Below are 17,676 nucleotides of genomic sequence, written 5' to 3' on the forward strand. Positions count from 1 at the left end.
TCCAGATTACGGTATTTATTTACCATACAGTGTGGTGGTCCAAAATTGACTGGCAGACATAAGTACAATTTGCAACCAGAACAAATTTAAAATATGTCATCTTTTCCCAAGGAATGATGAAATATAAGTTAGAGTTAGATATATAAAAAGGCAAGCGTGAAAATTATCCAATAGTTAGATTAAGACACTGATCTGATCTCATGTCTGTTTTCACAAGCCTTGAGGGACAAAATCCTGCCTTCACAAATACCATACAGAGTGACCATTTGAATCCCTCAAAATGAAATCAATAAATTAAATGGACAAACAAAAGGTTAAAAGATGACTATGATGGCCCAGACTATTTGTTCCATTATGACTTCAGGTTCTCGCAGTATCAAGTTGACAACCACCTCATTCACGGCATTCTAAGCAACATTACTTTATTTCTTGTTCACGTGTCATGAAAACGTTCGGCAGCAGTACCCAAATGCATGAGTGAATTTTGCTCTTTTTTAATGTAAATGCACAAACACTTAATTGGCAATAAACTGACGTGTAAGAATATCGTGTTTACCATGGCTAGTATAAAGAGAGAGAGAGCGGGTGGAGACACGGGTAATATTTTTAATATATTCGTAAAGACCTTCGACAGCTTACCCATTTCTATTGATCAAAAACCTATCTCTAGGGCCGGTCTACAACGTTGACATGACACCAGTGACTGACAAAAAGTGAACAACAATCACATAATGCAATGCTGAACCAAGAAGCTAATTCTACAATTTTACAGTTTTTGGTAATATTCTGGCGAAATCATTACAGTAAGATCTTTTCTGGCCACTGCAATGTGTATATGGGTTGTTATCTAGTCCCATTGATTATGATAAAGTAGATTTATTATTTGATGGGGTTAATAAGTAAGGCTGTAAAATGACATTCCCAGCTAGGTTGATTCCAACTGCATTTTGTTGATGATGCCTTTGATTTTCCGGAATAATTAAATTTGACTTAGACAACGCCACTTACAGACTGATATGAACAGTCTCTCACATTGATCGGCTACTTGCAAAACCAAGCGAATTTTCATCCCCCTAAACCCGGCTCTTAGCTCCGCTCCTTCATAGGAGGATCCAGAACCATTTGGGGGAGGGGTTAATTTTTTTCAGCGGGGGATGTGGAGTAAATCTTTTCCACATATTGCGACACGATACGGAGGGTGAATATACTGGCTGTGCAAATTCGAAAGCTTCGGATTCGTGGATAACCACATGACACTTGGAGGCGCTAATCATCATAACAACCCTTCACCTTTAAGCGGGGTTTTGTCATTTTTCTCTCTTTTCCAGTACTTTTGCATATATTTTGGTGCTTGTTGTGAGTATTGTTTTATAACCCTTAAATCCGCCTTTTTCTCCTCACTACAAGAATATAAGGGGATGTAGCCCACCCCCACGTAACATGAAATTTATAAAGTTTTTCCCAAGGGCGTAAATCCCAGGGGATACCCTCATTCCCTGGGGCATAACTTCGACTGCAAGAGTATGGCGAAGCAACTGTACTTCTTGAATGAACTTCACATTGACAATATAGGTTTTCATTTCTATTTCCATCAGTCAGAGTATTTTTTTACACATCTATACTATTTTGAACTTGTCAAAAGAAGAAATCGAGGAGCATAGCATTTGAGTTTTTAACTTAATTCGCTGCGTGCGGTGTCCCCTTTTTGCAAAGAGTTCGTTGTGAAATTTAGTATTGTTCCCCTCATTCTCTCTATATTGTTTTACTGCATGTGTATTTTTAAGCGAGTTGTATTGATGCTGTACATAATTAAGTATCACTGTTGTATGTTAGTTTTTAATTTCAATTCAAATTTTTAATTTCAATTTGACCGATATTTGTATCTGATCGGATGCACTTTTTGGTGAAAGCAAACCCCAAATTCAATTATGATCAGTGTGCCGCCAGGTATATTACCATAGGTGCCTGTGTTCTTAGGCATTTAAGCAACGTGCACGCCGAATGCCGCCACTTCTCCTTGGTTCTACTGGCAAAGATCATAATATTTGACCAAATGTATCAAAGGCTGCAACGCCACAGAAACATATGTTTTCCCAATTTGTGTTTAGCAAATAAGGCTGGAGATTAGGCGAGCGTTTTACGACGCCAACAATTTATGCATGAATATTATTTGATAATTATTTTTAGACGATAAGCCCATTTTCGACAAATCCTGGAAGTCACATGAGGAAAACTGTAAATCGCCTCGCCCATCTGTTTCTTAAATTACAAAGCAACGATATATCAACAATATATGTATACGTTTCCTGATGATGGATCTTCAACACCAAAATAAGAGATCCTTCCCACTTAATGATACATGTATATGCTTGCTGATAAGTCGCTACAATCTAAACTGTTGTTATCGATGTACAATGCATGATATATCTTTTGAAAATCATCTCGATACAGGCTTAAATACTCCAAGCCATGTCTGTCTTTTGACAGTGTAAGGAAGTAGAAATCAATACAGAACAGTAACGGGATCGAATAACTTCTAACATGTTTGCTAATATTCCCAACAGAAAAATAGAAGATGCCGCTTAATTATTGACAAGTACAACAGGAGGTTGCAATCAACTCCTGACAGGGCATATACGACTTTCCACTGGGGCCTTTTTGTGCCCAAAGTTCACTCAAACAAGAGCCACTACATACGTAAAGAGCCAGAGCTGTATATGAAAAATCCAGATTACGGTATTTATTTACCATACAGTGTGGTGGTCCAAAATTGACTGGCAGACATAAGTACAATTTGCAACCAGAACAAATTTAAAATATGTCATCTTTTCCCAAGGAATGATGAAATATAAGTTAGAGTTAGATATATAAAAAGGCAAGCGTGAAAATTATCCAATAGTTAGATTAAGACACTGATCTGATCTCATGTCTGTTTTCACAAGCCTTGAGGGACAAAATCCTGCCTTCACAAATACCATACAGAGTGACCATTTGAATCCCTCAAAATGAAATCAATAAATTAAATGGACAAACAAAAGGTTAAAAGATGACTATGATGGCCCAGACTATTTGTTCCATTTTGACTTCAGGTTCTCGCAGTATCAAGTTGACAACCACCTCATTCACGGCATTCTAAGCAACATTACTTTATTTCTTGTTCACGTGTCATGAAAACGTTCGGCAGCAGTACCCAAATGCATGAGTGAATTTTGCTCTTTTTTAATGTAAATGCACAAACACTTCATTGGCAATAAACTGACGTGTAAGAATATCGTGTTTACCATGGCTAGTATAAAGAGAGAGAGAGCGGGTGGAGACACGGGTAATATTTTTAATATATTCGTAAAGACCTTCGACAGCTTACCCATTTCTATTGATCAAAAACCTATCTCTAGGGCCGGTCTACAACGTTGACATGACACCAGTGACTGACAAAAAGTGAACAACAATCACATAATGCAATGCTGAACCAAGAAGCTAATTCTACAATTTTACAGTTTTTGGTAATATTCTGGCGAAATCATTACAGTAAGATCTTTTCTGGCCACTGCAATGTGTATATGGGTTGTTATCTAGTCCCATTGATTATGATAAAGTAGATTTATTATTTGATGGGGTTAATAAGTAAGGCTGTAAAATGACATTCCCAGCTAGGTTGATTCCAACTGCATTTTGTTGATGATGCCTTTGATTTTCCGGAATAATTAGATTTGACTTAGACAACGCCACTTACAGACTGATATGAACAGTCTCTCACATTGATCGGCTACTTGCAAAACCAAGCGAATTTTCATCCCCCTAAACCCGGCTCTTAGCTCCGCTCCTTCATAGGAGGATCCAGAACCATTTGGGGGAGGGGTTAATTTTTTTCAGCGGGGGATGTGGAGTAAATCTTTTCCACATATTGCGACACGATACGGAGGGTGAATATACTGGCTGTGCAAATTCGAAAGCTTCGGATTCGTGGATAACCACATGACACTTGGAGGCGCTAATCATCATAACAACCCTTCACCTTTAAGCGGGGTTTTGTCATTTTTCTCTCTTTTCCAGTACTTTTGCATATATTTTGGTGCTTGTTGTGAGTATTGTTTTATAACCCTTAAATCCGCCTTTTTCTCCTCACTACAAGAATATAAGGGGATGTAGCCCACCCCCACGTAACATGAAATTTATAAAGTTTTTCCCAAGGGCGTAAATCCCAGGGGATACCCTCATTCCCTGGGGCATAACTTCGACTGCAAGAGTGTGGCGAAGCAACTGTACTTCTTGAATGAACTTCACATTGACAGTATAGGTTTTCATTTCTATTTCCATCAGTCAGAGTATTTTTTTTACACATCTATACTATTTTGAACTTGTCAAAAGAAGAAATCGAGGAGCATAGCATTTGAGTTTTTAACTTAATTCGCTGGGTGCGGTGTCCCCTTTTTGCAAAGAGTTCGTTGTGAAATTTAGTATTGTTCCCCTCATTCTCTCTATATTGTTTTACTGCATGTGTATTTTTAAGCGAGTTGTATTGATGCTGTACATAATTAAGTATCACTGTTGTATGTTAGTTTTTAATTTCAATTCAGATGTTTAATTTCAATTTGACCGATATTTGTACCTGATCGGATGCACTTTTTGGTGAAAGCAAACCCCAAATTCAATTATGATCAGTGTGCCGCCAGGTATATTACCATAGGTGCCTGTGTTCTTAGGCATTTAAGCAACGTGCACGCCGAATGCCGCCACTTCTCCTTGGTTCTACTGGCAAAGATCATAATATTTTACCAAATGTATCAAAGGCTGCAACGCCACAGAAACATATATTTTCCCAATTTGTGTTTAGCAAATAAGGCTGGAGATTAGGCGAGCGTTTTACGACGCGAACAATTTATGCATGAATATTATTTGATAATTATTTTTAGACGATAAGCCCATTTTCGACAAATCCTGGAAGTCACATGAGGAAAACTGTAAATCGCCTCGCCCATCTGTTTCTTAAATTACAAAGCAACGATGTATCAACAATATATGTATACGTTTCCTGATGATGGATCTTCAACACCAAAATAAGAGATCCTTCCCACTTAATGATACATATATATGCTTGCTGATAAGTCGCTACAATCTAAACTGTTGTTATCGATGTACAATGCATGATATATCTTTTGAAAATCATCTGGATACAGGCTTAAATGCTCCAAGCCATGTCTGTCTTTTGACAGTGTAAGAAAGTAAAAATCAATACAGAACAGTAACGGGATCGAATAACTTCTAACATGATTGCTAATATTCCCAACTGAAAAATAGAAGATACCGCTAAATTATTGACAAGTAATACAGGAGGTTGCAATCAACTCCTGAGAGGACATATACGACTTTCCACTGAGGCCTTTTTGTGCCCACCGTTCACTCAAACAAGAGCCACTACATACGTAAAGAGCCAGAGCTGTATATGAAAAATCCAGATTACGGTATTAATTTACCATACAGTGTGGTGGTCCAAAATTGACTGGCAGACATAAGTACAATTTGCAACCAGAACAAATTTAAAATATGTCATCTTTTCCCAAGGAATGATGAAATATAAGTTAGAGTTAGATATATAAAAAGGCAAGCGTGAAAATTATCCAATAGTTAGATTAAGACACTGATCTGATCTCAAGTCTGTTTTCACAAGCCTTGAGGGACAAATCCTTCCTTCACATATACCATACAAAGTGACCATTTGAATCCCTCAAAATGAAATCAATAAATTAAATGGACAAACAAAAGGTTAAAAGATGACTTTGATGGCCCAGACTATTCGTTCCATTTTGACTTCAGGTTCTCGCAGTATCAAGTTGACAACCACCTCATTCACGGCATTCTAAGCAACATTACTTTATTTCTTGTTCACGTGTCATGAAAACGTTCGGCAACAGTTATCAAATGCATGAGTGAATTTTGCTCTTTTTTAATGTAAATGCACAAACACTTCATTGGCAATAAACTGACGTGTAAGAATATCGTGTTTACCATGGCTAGTATAAAGAGAGAGAGAGCGGGTGGAGACACGGGTAATATTTTTAATATATTCGTAAAGACCTTCGACAGTTTACCCATTTCTATTGATCAAAAGCCTATCTCTAGGGCCGGTCTACAACGTTGACATGACACCAGTGACTGACAAAAAGTGAACAACAATCACATAATGCAATGCTGAACCAAGAAGCTAATTCTACAATTTTACAGTTTTTGGTAATATTCTGGCGAAATCATTACAGTAAGATCTTTTCTGGCCACTGCAATGTGTATATGGGTTGTTATCTAGTCCCATTGATTATGATAAAGTAGATTTATTATTTGATGGGGTTAATAAGTAAGGTTGTAAAATGACATTCCCAACTAGGTTGATTCCAACTGCATTTTGTTGATGATGCCTTTGATTTTCCGGAATAATTAGATTTGACTTAGACAACGCCACTTACAGACTGATATGAACAGTCTCTCACATTGATCGGCTACTTGCAAAACCAAGCGAATTTTCATCCCCCTAAACCCGGCTCTTAGCACCGCTCCTTCATAGGAGGATCCAGAACCATTTGGGGGAGGGGTTAATTTTTTCAGCGGGGGATGTGGAGTAAATCTTTTCCCACATATTGCGACACGATACGGAGGGTGAATGGCCTGGCTGTGCAAATTCGAAAGCTTGGGATTCGTGGATAACCACATGATACTTGGAGGCGCTAATCATCATAACAACCCTTCACCTTTAAGCGGGGTTTTGTCATTTTTTTACCTTTTCCAGTACTTTTGCATATATTTTGGTGCTTGTTGTGAGTATTGTTTTATAACCCTTAAATCCGCCTGTTTCTCCTCACTACAAGAAGATAAAGGGATGTAGCCCACCCCCACGTAACATGAAATTTATAAAGTTTTTCCCAAGGGCGTAAATCCCAGGGGATACCCTCATTCCCTGGGGCATAACTTCGACTGCAAGAGTGTGGCGAAGCAACTGTACTTCTTGAATGAACTTCACATTGACAGCATAGGTTTTCATTTCTATTTCCATCAGTCAGAGTATTTTTTGTACACATCTATACTATTTTCAACTTGTCAAAAGAAGAAAACGAGGAGCATAGCATTTGAGTTTTTAACTTAATTCGCTGCGTGCGGTGTCCCCTTTTTGCAAAGAGTTCGTTGTGAAATTTAGTATTGTTCCCCTCATTCTCTCTATATTGTTTTACTGCATGTGTATTTTTAAGCGAGTTGTATTGATGCTGTACATAATTAAGTATCACTGCTGTATGTTAGTTTTTAATTTCAATTCAAATGTTTAATTTCAACTTGACCGATATTTCTACCTGATCGGATGCACTTTTTGGTGAAAGCAAACCCCAAATTCAATTATGATCAGTGTGCCGCCAGGTATATTACCATAGGTGCCTGTGTTCTTAGGCATTTAAGCAACGTGCACGCCGAATGCCGCCACTTCTCCTTGGTTCTACTGGCAAAGATCATAATATTTTATCAAATGTATCAAAGGCTGCAACGCCACAGAAACATATGTTTTCCCAATTTGTGTTTAGCAAATAAGGCTGGAGATTAGGCGAGCGTTTTACGACGCGAACAATTTATGCATGAATATTATTTGATAATTATTTTTAGACGATAAGCCCATTTTCGACAAATTCTGGAAGTCACATGAGGAAAACTGTAAATCGCCTCGCCCATCTGTTTCTTAAATTACAAAGCATATATATCGCTCTCCTTTGAAAATGCAAATATTTATCGAGAAAAAACACGAATGTATTGTATATTGAACATCTTCCTGTACTGATGCCCATTTGAAATCCACGATGTTTGCATTTCTGCTGGATTTCCCTTCTGATTTTGGATGTGAGCAAATCACAATAAAAATAGGTGAAGCAAACTTTATATTTCTTTACAATGTCCAACCAGGCCTCTCCTTGAATAAAGCAGAAGTTCAGTATGAAATTATTAAGAGGTGAAATTTTTGTAACACAAGACGCTACATAAAATAGACCCGAATAGAATAAAAGCTAATCGTGGCTTTAGAGGACCTTAGCTTTCAAATATGAAGTACAGTCTGCCATTTCAACAGGGAATCTTCCATGAGACACGAAGACCAGTCTCCTGTGAAAAATGACCAAAAAAACTTTTCCCAATAGGAAGTTATATGGTGTATCGCCAGACACTTGTGTAATAAAAAAAATCATGCTGTCTTTTATAGACTCTCTCCTTTTCTGTTCTAAGCCGTACAGGTTCACTTAATTTGCAATAGTACCCACAGTTCACTTTACCTATTTCTTATCGTTTTAGCATTGTCTTTGTCCTGTAGAGATGAATACGTCGCATGGCAAGCCTGAATCTAGCCAAACTCGATTGTCCAAAGCACAGTAGCAAAAGCGAAGACGATGAGGTACCAACCCAAGTGGGTTTTGGATGCCAGACTACATTTCTCGTTGTCCAGATTCTCAGTGCATAGGATGAGTCTAGCCAACCTGTGAAAGATCCCACACCCTCCTGTTATTTAAATCAATAACATCCTAAATGAAACGATGTATCAACGATATATGTATACGTTTCCTGATGATGGAACTTCAACACCAAAATAAGAGATCCTTCCCACTTAATGGTACATGTATATGCTTGCTTATAAGTCGCTACAATCTAAACTGTTGTTATCGATGTCCAATGCATGATATATCTTTTGAAAATCATCTGGATACAGGCTTAAATGCTCCAAGCCATGTCTGTCTTTTGACAGTGTAAGAAAGTAAAAATCAATACAGAACAGCAACCATATAAAGAAACAGAAAATAAGTGCGTTTAAAGAACACTGCTTCGTTATATTGATTGGCTGGTGGTTTTTTTTTTTACCGTATTTAGGCTTATGAATTGGTTTGGTCAATGTCATTTTGTTTTAAAGACGATTTACCTCGGGTCGTCCTGGCAAGTCCATTTTAATCCTCGATGGGCAATGCGGTTCTTTAGCGTCTTCACTGTCCCAGTATCACAGGTATCTCTAAGAATGTCAACAAATTAGTTTTCTTCCATTACTTTTTAGATCATTACAGTGAGTTATTTTTAAATTACTTTAATTCACATCTTTCCTTGCGTTTCTCCTCCGAAACCATTTAATTAGTACAAGGAGTATCATCATCTATTGAAATCTGTAAGTGACCAATAGAAAAAATAGGCGAAAGAATAACTAGATTCTAAATAATTTCTGGAGGCAGGCCCTCACCATTAAAGCTCATCTCAACGCTTTGGGTTCTGTGTGTGAAATGGTAACTTCAATATCCCAAAGTGCCTTGGTAGTCGTCCCCTTTGCTCAGTGACGTAAATTTGCGCCGGAAATTGGGGGTGGGGAAAGGTGGGGGATGACTTGCCTGGCCCTGAAAATTTGAACAGTGGGGGGGGGGGTTCGACACAGTATAACTCTATATATAGGTCGATTCTCATAAAATTGATGAACAGCTGTAATATGTATTCATTTACGGCTTTCTAAAATTGGTTGCCCTTTTTTGAGAGATGTTGAATGCATTTTAGTCGTTGAAAGTCTGAAAAATTCTTCACAATCCGTTTAATTTTATCTCACCTCAAAACAGAGTGGGGGATGATTCAATAGCCCATTCTCCACCTTGGGGAATATGTCCCCCCCCCTTCCGCCTCGGGATTTACGCCCATGCCTTTGCTCATCTCGTGCGCACCGAAGCACAGCGTTAGCACGTGCTTGCTCGCTGCAGCAAATGTACATGTATGGGATCCAATCAAAAGACGATAAACTGACACCACTGACGTAGATATTAAAGCGTTTGGCTACAGTGCAGCGGTCTTAGCTTGCAACAGAGCGCCCTATATCCCAGAAAGTATCAGCCTGGGTCTGAATTACTTGGCTGAGGCTTGAACATGCATCCGACTGTACGGTAGTATAGTAACTACAGGCAGTAGCATAGAGTCGTGCCATACAGCCCCAGAAGTGGTAACCAATCAGAAAGTAGTTTTTAGGATGATTACTGTACAAACGTATGTCAACAGCACTTACACAACCTGCCCGTCCAGATCATGTACAACGATAATGTTGACTAGATCTACCGCAGAGGTTTTCAAGTTGGGAAGTTCTATGGTGGCAAAAAAGCTGCAGTACAATGGAAAGTAATATCCACCGAGCACATTAACATCTCTAAAACTGGAAATATTTTGTAAGACTTTGCTGAGCAATTTCTCATTTTTCCACTGTTACTTGTTTCTTGGCTTTATGTACATTTATATTCAAATAAGGTGTTTCAGTTTGTCTCGTTGTAAACTAAAAACTGTTTGTGTTAATAATCTGAAATTCATCACACAAGTATCATTTGTAGCCCTACACACACCTGTTGTTCCGGAAGGCCCCACCTGGGTCGCTTCCGTTTAAGAGGACGGTGACCCTTCCTCGTGCTTGCTTGGCGAACTGACAATAAAAACAACATTGGGCATTACATAGTTTAAAACAAACGACCCTGCCAAAGGCACATGCATGTCACAAAAACAGATGCAAATACGTGCACAACAAACAATAACATTTATGAAACATTTATCCGAAATCATCCGCCCCAAGCTGAAGTGCACCCCCAATCGGTGAAAGAAAGACAGGGTTCTTGCACGCGTTCTGCGTATACGCAAAGAACACATATGCCGAAATAAAAGTTTTGCTTACTCAGCGTGCTCGGCGTCAAACGCGCATATACTTGCCCGCCTCATGGCGCGCCTATGCAGTGAGTGGTGAGTACCATAGATATGGGTTATTTATGTCTGTGGTGAGAACCCCCCCAAAAAACGCCCTCTTTTTTCCTCTTGGAGCGGATTAGCCAAGATAAAATAATACCAGTCAGGCGTAAAGAGTAGTCCACGATCTTCAGCATTTCAGATCTCCTTTCTAAAAAAGAGCAATATTGACCCAAATAAAAAAATATTACATAGAGTAGAAACCTTTCCCACAAAATGCTGGCTTGTGCTGCTGGCCAATTTATGATGCCTCCCCCCCCCACCTACTAACCCACAGCACTTACTGCCATGGAAGCTGCGCCCCAGAAAACCTTTGAGACCGAACTCTCGCAACTTGGGTCAGCAAATGGCGGGCAGTGGTGGTAGTTGATCCCTTGCTGGCCTCCTGTAGTCGCCCCGCACCACGTGAGCCCGTCGACAGTGTACCCGAGGAAGGTCGTTTCTAAGGAAAACATGGTGCCACCGGAGAGCATCGAGTACATCATGGCAAGATACTTGGTTCCAGACCAGAAGATGGTCTAAGTTAATTGAGAAAAAGAAAGCAAAAAAGTCTTGAGATTAGAGGGTAAAAAATAAGAACGAGCATAGCCTATTTATTATTGAAAGGAAATTGAGTTCCAAGCCTATTCAAGTATCAGACAATACAAATGGTCTCAGCGCACAAAAACCATCGGTCCTGATTGCTTTTACGCGCAATCAGTGAAGGAAACAATGAGTACAAGGTAAGAACACATCGCCCAGATTGCTGCCGAGTACTACGTGTCATACTGGTGATACAAACAAACACGAGTGCTTTTTATTAGTTCATGTGTGAATGCAATGCACGGGGCTTTTTGCATCTTACACATACGGCAAGCAGGTTTGTGTTACTTGAATGCTTCCCAAGGACTTACTTTGGAAGCATCCGACACGCACACTTTGACATAATTATAGGCAGCTTGTGTACAATTACATTCTAACCATTGCCACCCAAAGGTCCGAAAAAGAGCACCAACCAACATTTCAATTTCAAATTAACATTTAAACAGCGCCACAATAGTCTTTGGTGGTGTCCGCCTTTTGGGGTTTGCACGGTACTTAGGCTGAGTTCGGGCGGCTTGTTCTCGTATGTTCACAGCTCGATTTGTTGTTTGCGAGTCGGCGCCGGCCGTTTGATCGAATGCCAGGAACGTAACACCGGTTATCGCTGGTTGTTGCATGCAACATGGCGGCATCCATGTACGTTCTTCCAGAGTAAATTTTAGGTAGCTGGGCTGAATTCTTTTCTATTTAAAAAGGAACATTCTTCCTATGTTGTGGAAAATAAGTATTATTAATTTTGCAAAAACTTTCCACTGTCTCTGGCTTTGTTTTAAAGCCATCTCGCTATTTTTTGCGGCTGTTCAAAAATCAAAATCTCACGAGTTTTTCCTTGTGTTCCTGTAAATCCCTGACGCAGAGGTGGTGTGTGATCCTGTTCCGGGAAAAGTGTCCTTGAGTCGTGTTCCCGCCGTTCCAGCGCGAGAACAAGAGACCCGTGCCAAGAACAGGCCGCCCGAACTCGACCAAAATATTTTCCGAAATTGTAGAAAAATACCGCCCTTTGGTGATGAGTAGGAAGAGCTTAACCTTGCGTGTCCAACTGGAAATTCAAGATTATGGTCGCTGGGACAATTTTCTTTCCAATTTCAGACATGTCAGCAACGTCTTTTTTATCCTGCCCTCCTCCCAATACTCCAAATACTCAAATCCCGGACTCAGGTCTCCCGCTTCTGTACAAAATAGGCCCCGAAGTTGGAGGTTTTGTGAAAGACACGCTCCATGCTAGAAGCAATTGCTTCATTTATAGAAAAGGTTCTTCTTCGGTCTCAATTTTGGCACCCCTTACTGTTAAAAATAACCCCGGCAGATCAGAGAGAGTTCGCGCAGATATGCAGATATTACCAATTCAGTGGATTGCAACCTTTGCAACGTCTGGAAAACCTCTGGATATTGCTTTTTCATTGTCATTTTTATCGTCGTTAAGAAGAATTCACATCTTTGATAGGAGTAAAGCGTATCTATAGTAGTGTCCATAACGGAGATCAGCGGAGCGAGGACCGCATTCGTGTTATACCCTAATTTTACATAATACGCCCTCATGTGTCCCTTCTCAACGCAGTCGAGTGACAGTGAAGCGTATAATGATTTATTGGCCACTCACGCCATCCATAGGTAGGTTGACTGTCATTGCGAGGATGAAGTCGCGGAAAGCGTCATCGGGCGTATTGCAGGGGTCCTTGTAGGCGAATGCTTTCACGAAGGCTGGCCAGGCAGTGTTGTCACAGTCGACCTGGCTGATAGACAAAGAGATGACAAGCAGACTATCAGAACCTGTGGAAATGAAGATCTTTTTTTCTGCAGTATCAAGTCTTGGCTTCGGTTCAGAAAGAAACCGGTGCAGTTGTGAAGAGCACCAGGCAGGGCAGCGTACGATTTCCTCTCTTCTGCGTGTTATCACAACACCTCTCGTAAGTTTGTTGTAGGCTACCTTGATAAATTTTCATTTCATCGTGGAAATGTCAATACTCTTTCCTATTTCAAATTTCTGAGTAGAAAAAATTGCTGACATTTTTTTTAAAATGTAGCAATCTTCGGTTTTCTGTGAAACCCAGGCGTGTATGTATAGTCGTCGAACAATTACGATCAGGGATGAATAACTGTAACGTTCTTGGCAATTTATTGTGTTTACAGATATTTCAGTCAGAGATTGTAGGCAATCATTACAACATCTAGATGACGAATGGGTGGGAGCTCCCAACACAATACCGGTGGTATAAACAGACAAATCGAAGAATCACCCCTGAAACGATGCAGGGTTTGGATGGTATACCGATCTGAACAACGTCGCGCACTGACAGATGGGATCAGTGTTCGTTTGTATTGTCATTACTGTCACTATTATCTAAGAGCTTAATAAAGGAAGGAATAGGACTTATTCTTTACCGCTCAGTTCTGCAAACATTTGTTTAAATGATGGATTAGGATTTCTTAGTCTCAAAGTTGTTGCATTATTTGACAGTAACCAATGACAAAACGTGGAGGACTTGACAAGCGAATTTGTGACAAAGAGTGGTCCTTCTGTCACACAGTGTTTCAAGTTGAGTCACGCTCAGCATAAGATTTGTAATGCAATCCTAAAATTAAACGCAAAACCCGCTTTGGAACCCTCTCAATATGCTTGGTCTGGGCACATGTGAGGGCGGAGTGCCAAATTGTTAAGTCAGAATGCTCCTTTATAGGTAAATTTATTGTTTGTTATATTTCAATGATAGAGGGCGCTGTTACAATTGTACTGTAATCTAGAACTTCCCGGTCACGCTTTGCAGTCGCCATATTTCGTGTTTCGTTACCACGTCATCCCAAAGTCGTAAGTGAAATATGCATAACTTGTCATTTGTAATTCCTTTATTTGGTTATTAAAGACATTCTTTGGGTTGTGGGATATGTTTAAGGCATTTATTTTGGGAAAAAACACATGCACAAGTAACATAATTGGGACAATTTACAATGTGTATCGGGGTCGATTACATGTCACTTTAGGTTTATTGCGTGCAGTGTAAAATGTATATGTGGATCCAGGTTAATGTCATCGATCCTGTTAATTGCCAGATACTGTGTGATTAGTTATGATTGCTTAACAAAATTGTTGTTGATTTATACTTATAATTTCCAACTGTTTAAAGTCAATTTTTGCATATTTGTTTTGGACACATTAAACCGTGCTCTTTGTGCTGTTAATGTTCGCCTGATCATAACAAGCTTGTCAAGTGGATATATTTGTTAACCGTCACATCCGTCACACCCGTCACATGAGTTTAATGACTGGGATCTATGAGGATACCTGTACACCGACAACATGAGCGTAGTTAGTGGAGGTGAGCAGAGCGCCAAGCACCAAGACCATGATGGTGGCCCGTTACCAGGAGATGATGAAAGGCAGGAGGAGTCAGTACATCCAGAGGACTCTTCCAGTCAGATAGCGTCACAGAGTGTCAACCACCATGATGGTGGCCTGTTACCAGGAGATGATGAAAGGAAGGAGGAGTCAGTACGCCCAAAGGACTCTTCCAGTCAGATAACGTCAACGACAAGCACAACGAAGTCGTCACTGGGTAGAACCAGGAGAAAGCTTGTTGCCAAGATGGCAGTGCTTGAGGCAGAGGCAGCATGCTTACGAGAGATGCAGGCGATAGAGCTCGAAGAGTTGAAACTGCGTCAAAGAAAGCAAGAGCTCGCAATCAAGACCAAGATGGACATGGCAAAGGCGGAAGAAATAGTTTACGCCATCGATGGGGACAGTCTTCAGACGACACCCCCAAGTTTGACACCATCACCAGTACTGAGTGACAAGTAGGAGTCACAGAAGGACAGTTTGCATGAAGCAGGGGATGAGCAGACACCCCGGAAGGAGCCAGGTTACTCCCCTGTGGATAGTCTGTCAATTACGACACCGAAGAATGGAGAGCCCTCCGCAGACAAGCTCAAGACAGCCCCTATGGATGATGTCAACCCAGAAAAGGAAGCCTCGCTGATGGAATTGGTAAAAACGGGACAACAACAGCAGCGATGCATGCTGGCAACGATGCAACTTCCGAGAGCAGAGTTGCCAACCTTCGACGGCAACCCACTGCAATACTGGACCTTTCTGCGTGCATTCGAGAACAGTGTAGACATTGCAGATATTGACGACAGTGCCAAGCTAGTAAGGCTTCTGAAATACTGTACTGGAAAGGCAAGAAAGATCTTAGAGTGTTGTGCCATAATGGCGCCAAGTGTTGGTTACAAGAGGGCCAAGGCACTTCTCAAAGAACGCTTCGGCAGTGATTATGTCATAGCTGAGGCATGGGTAAATAAGGTAACCAAAGGTGTACCCTTGGCTTCCCATGATAAAGTAGGGCTAAGAGAGTATGCTGATGACCTCAAAGTTTGTAAGGAAACATTGGACACAATGGGATATATTCAGGAAATAAGAACCCAAGGTGTAATGGTAAAACTTGTAGAGAAGCTGCCCGGTTATTTACGTAATCGATGGATAAAACTTGTAAGGGGGCTTCGGAAGAGTGACAAGTGTCCTAAGATTGCTGATTTGGTTGAGTTTGTTGAAGATGCGGCCCAGGAGGCCAATGATCCTGTATATAGTAATTTGCATGCAAGTACATATAAGCCACACAAACCAGAGATGAGACCTAGAGTAACCAGACCAGACAAAACTAGCTATGCATTGTCAACCATTAGCAAGATGAATGAACATGTACATGTAACATGTGTGATGTGTAAGGGTAACCATACACTGTTTGGTTGTTCTGAATTCAAGGGTAAAACCCCCACAAGAGCGGTTTAACTTTGCCAACGCTGAAAGATTGTGTTACAATTGTTTAATGCCAGGTCATGTTTCAAGTGCATGTAGTTTGCATAGAGTTTGTTCTGTTGCAGGGTGCGGTAAAAGACACACAAAGTTCTTGCATCCATTAAAGCAGACACCGTCATCTGGTGTTGAAGATGATAGACCAGCTGGGCCGGAGGCAACAGCGCAAAGTAGCTTCACTGAGACGGATCATGGCACATCTTGCGTCACAGGGGTCGGGGTGTACAGAGTCGCCCTACCTATCATTGCAGTGAAGGTCAGTGCAGTAGATGGCGATTGTAGCATTGACACTTATGCTCTTCTTGACAATGGTTCAACAAGCAGTTTCTGTACGGAGGAGCTTGCATGTCGACTGAGCATCAAGGGTAAAAGGGAATCCTTGACCCTAACGACAATGACAAAGGCAAAGGTCAAGACTGAAACAACCGTCGTCAGCTTGGTGGTGAACAGTTTTGACCAACAAGCGGCAGTTAAACTTGATAAGGTTTATACACGACACTCACTTCCGATTAATGACGACAACATTGCTGAGCCAGAAGACATCACGAAATGGCCACATCTGCGAGACATCAGCATCCCCCAGGTTGAGAAGGGCAAGGTACACCTCTTGATTGGTCAAGACTCGCCAGAGGCACTCCTTCCATTGGAAGTGAGAAGTGGTGAAACAAAGGCACCGTATGCTACCAGAACTCGACTTGGATGGTCCTTAAATGGGCCGTTGGGAATGTCCATGAGGCCTGCGGTAACGTCAAGCTATGTGGCAGTTGATAATGCTCTTGAGCAACAGCTGCAGAGATTCTGGAAATTGGATGCTGCTGAGTCACTGTATGACGACGACAAGGGCATGTCAGTCCAAGACAAGAGAGCAATTACATTGTGGGAGAGCACCGTTTGCATGAAAGATGGCCATTATGAACTGCCAATACCGTTCAAGAACAACCCGCCAAGGCTTGCTGACAATCGAATGGTCGCAGAGCAACGCCTGACTTCATTGGGCAGACGTCTAGAGAGGGATCATGAGTTGAAGTCACGCTACATAGAAGGCATGAAAAACCTGGTTGATAATGGATATGCTGAGGCACTAGGAGATGATTGCGTGACAGATACGGCCATATGGTATCTACCACATCACCCGGTACTCGATTCAGGTAAACAAGGGCAGATGCGAATCGTCTTCGACTATGCAGCTAAACACCATGGTCAGTCCTTGAACACGCAGACAATCAGTGGGCCAGACCTGACAAACAAGTTGTAAGGCGTACTCCTTCGCTTCTGACAAGAGCAAGTGGCAGTTTTGGCAGACATTCGTGCCATGTTCCACCAGGTCAGAGAGTCCCCGGAATGTCGAGACGTCTTGCGTTACCTTTGGTGGCCTGACGGTGATACTTCACGTGAACCGGCTGTGCACAGGATGACTGCACACCCTTTTGGCGGGACATGGAGTCCCAGTTGCTGTTCCTTTGCCTTACGACATACCGCTGAGAACAACCGTCACGACTTCCAACCAGACACAGTCAATTGCGTCATGC

At 41.1% G+C, this 17,676-nt stretch overlaps 1 protein-coding gene across 1 annotated transcript in view; it reads right to left on the minus strand.

The window, feature by feature from the left end:
- LOC110985382 (ADP-ribosyl cyclase/cyclic ADP-ribose hydrolase-like) overlaps window positions 1-17,676 on the minus strand; it is a 22,840-nt gene continuing 5,164 nt past the window's right edge. The window contains exons 3-8 of the mRNA XM_022246364.2: window positions 12,944-13,076; window positions 11,046-11,279; window positions 10,371-10,447; window positions 10,043-10,135; window positions 8,933-9,019; window positions 1-8,495 (exon numbers count right to left, since the gene is read on the minus strand). Coding sequence (XP_022102056.2) covers window positions 8,363-8,495; window positions 8,933-9,019; window positions 10,043-10,135; window positions 10,371-10,447; window positions 11,046-11,279; window positions 12,944-13,076 — 757 coding nt within the window. The 3' untranslated portion in view covers window positions 1-8,362. The remainder of the gene's footprint in view (window positions 8,496-8,932; window positions 9,020-10,042; window positions 10,136-10,370; window positions 10,448-11,045; window positions 11,280-12,943; window positions 13,077-17,676) is intronic.

The sequence above is a fragment of the Acanthaster planci genome, linkage group LG14 (assembly GCF_054643075.1).
Source record: "Acanthaster planci isolate LZ-2023a linkage group LG14, COTS_SCS, whole genome shotgun sequence".
Taxonomy (NCBI): domain Eukaryota; kingdom Metazoa; phylum Echinodermata; class Asteroidea; order Valvatida; family Acanthasteridae; genus Acanthaster; species Acanthaster planci.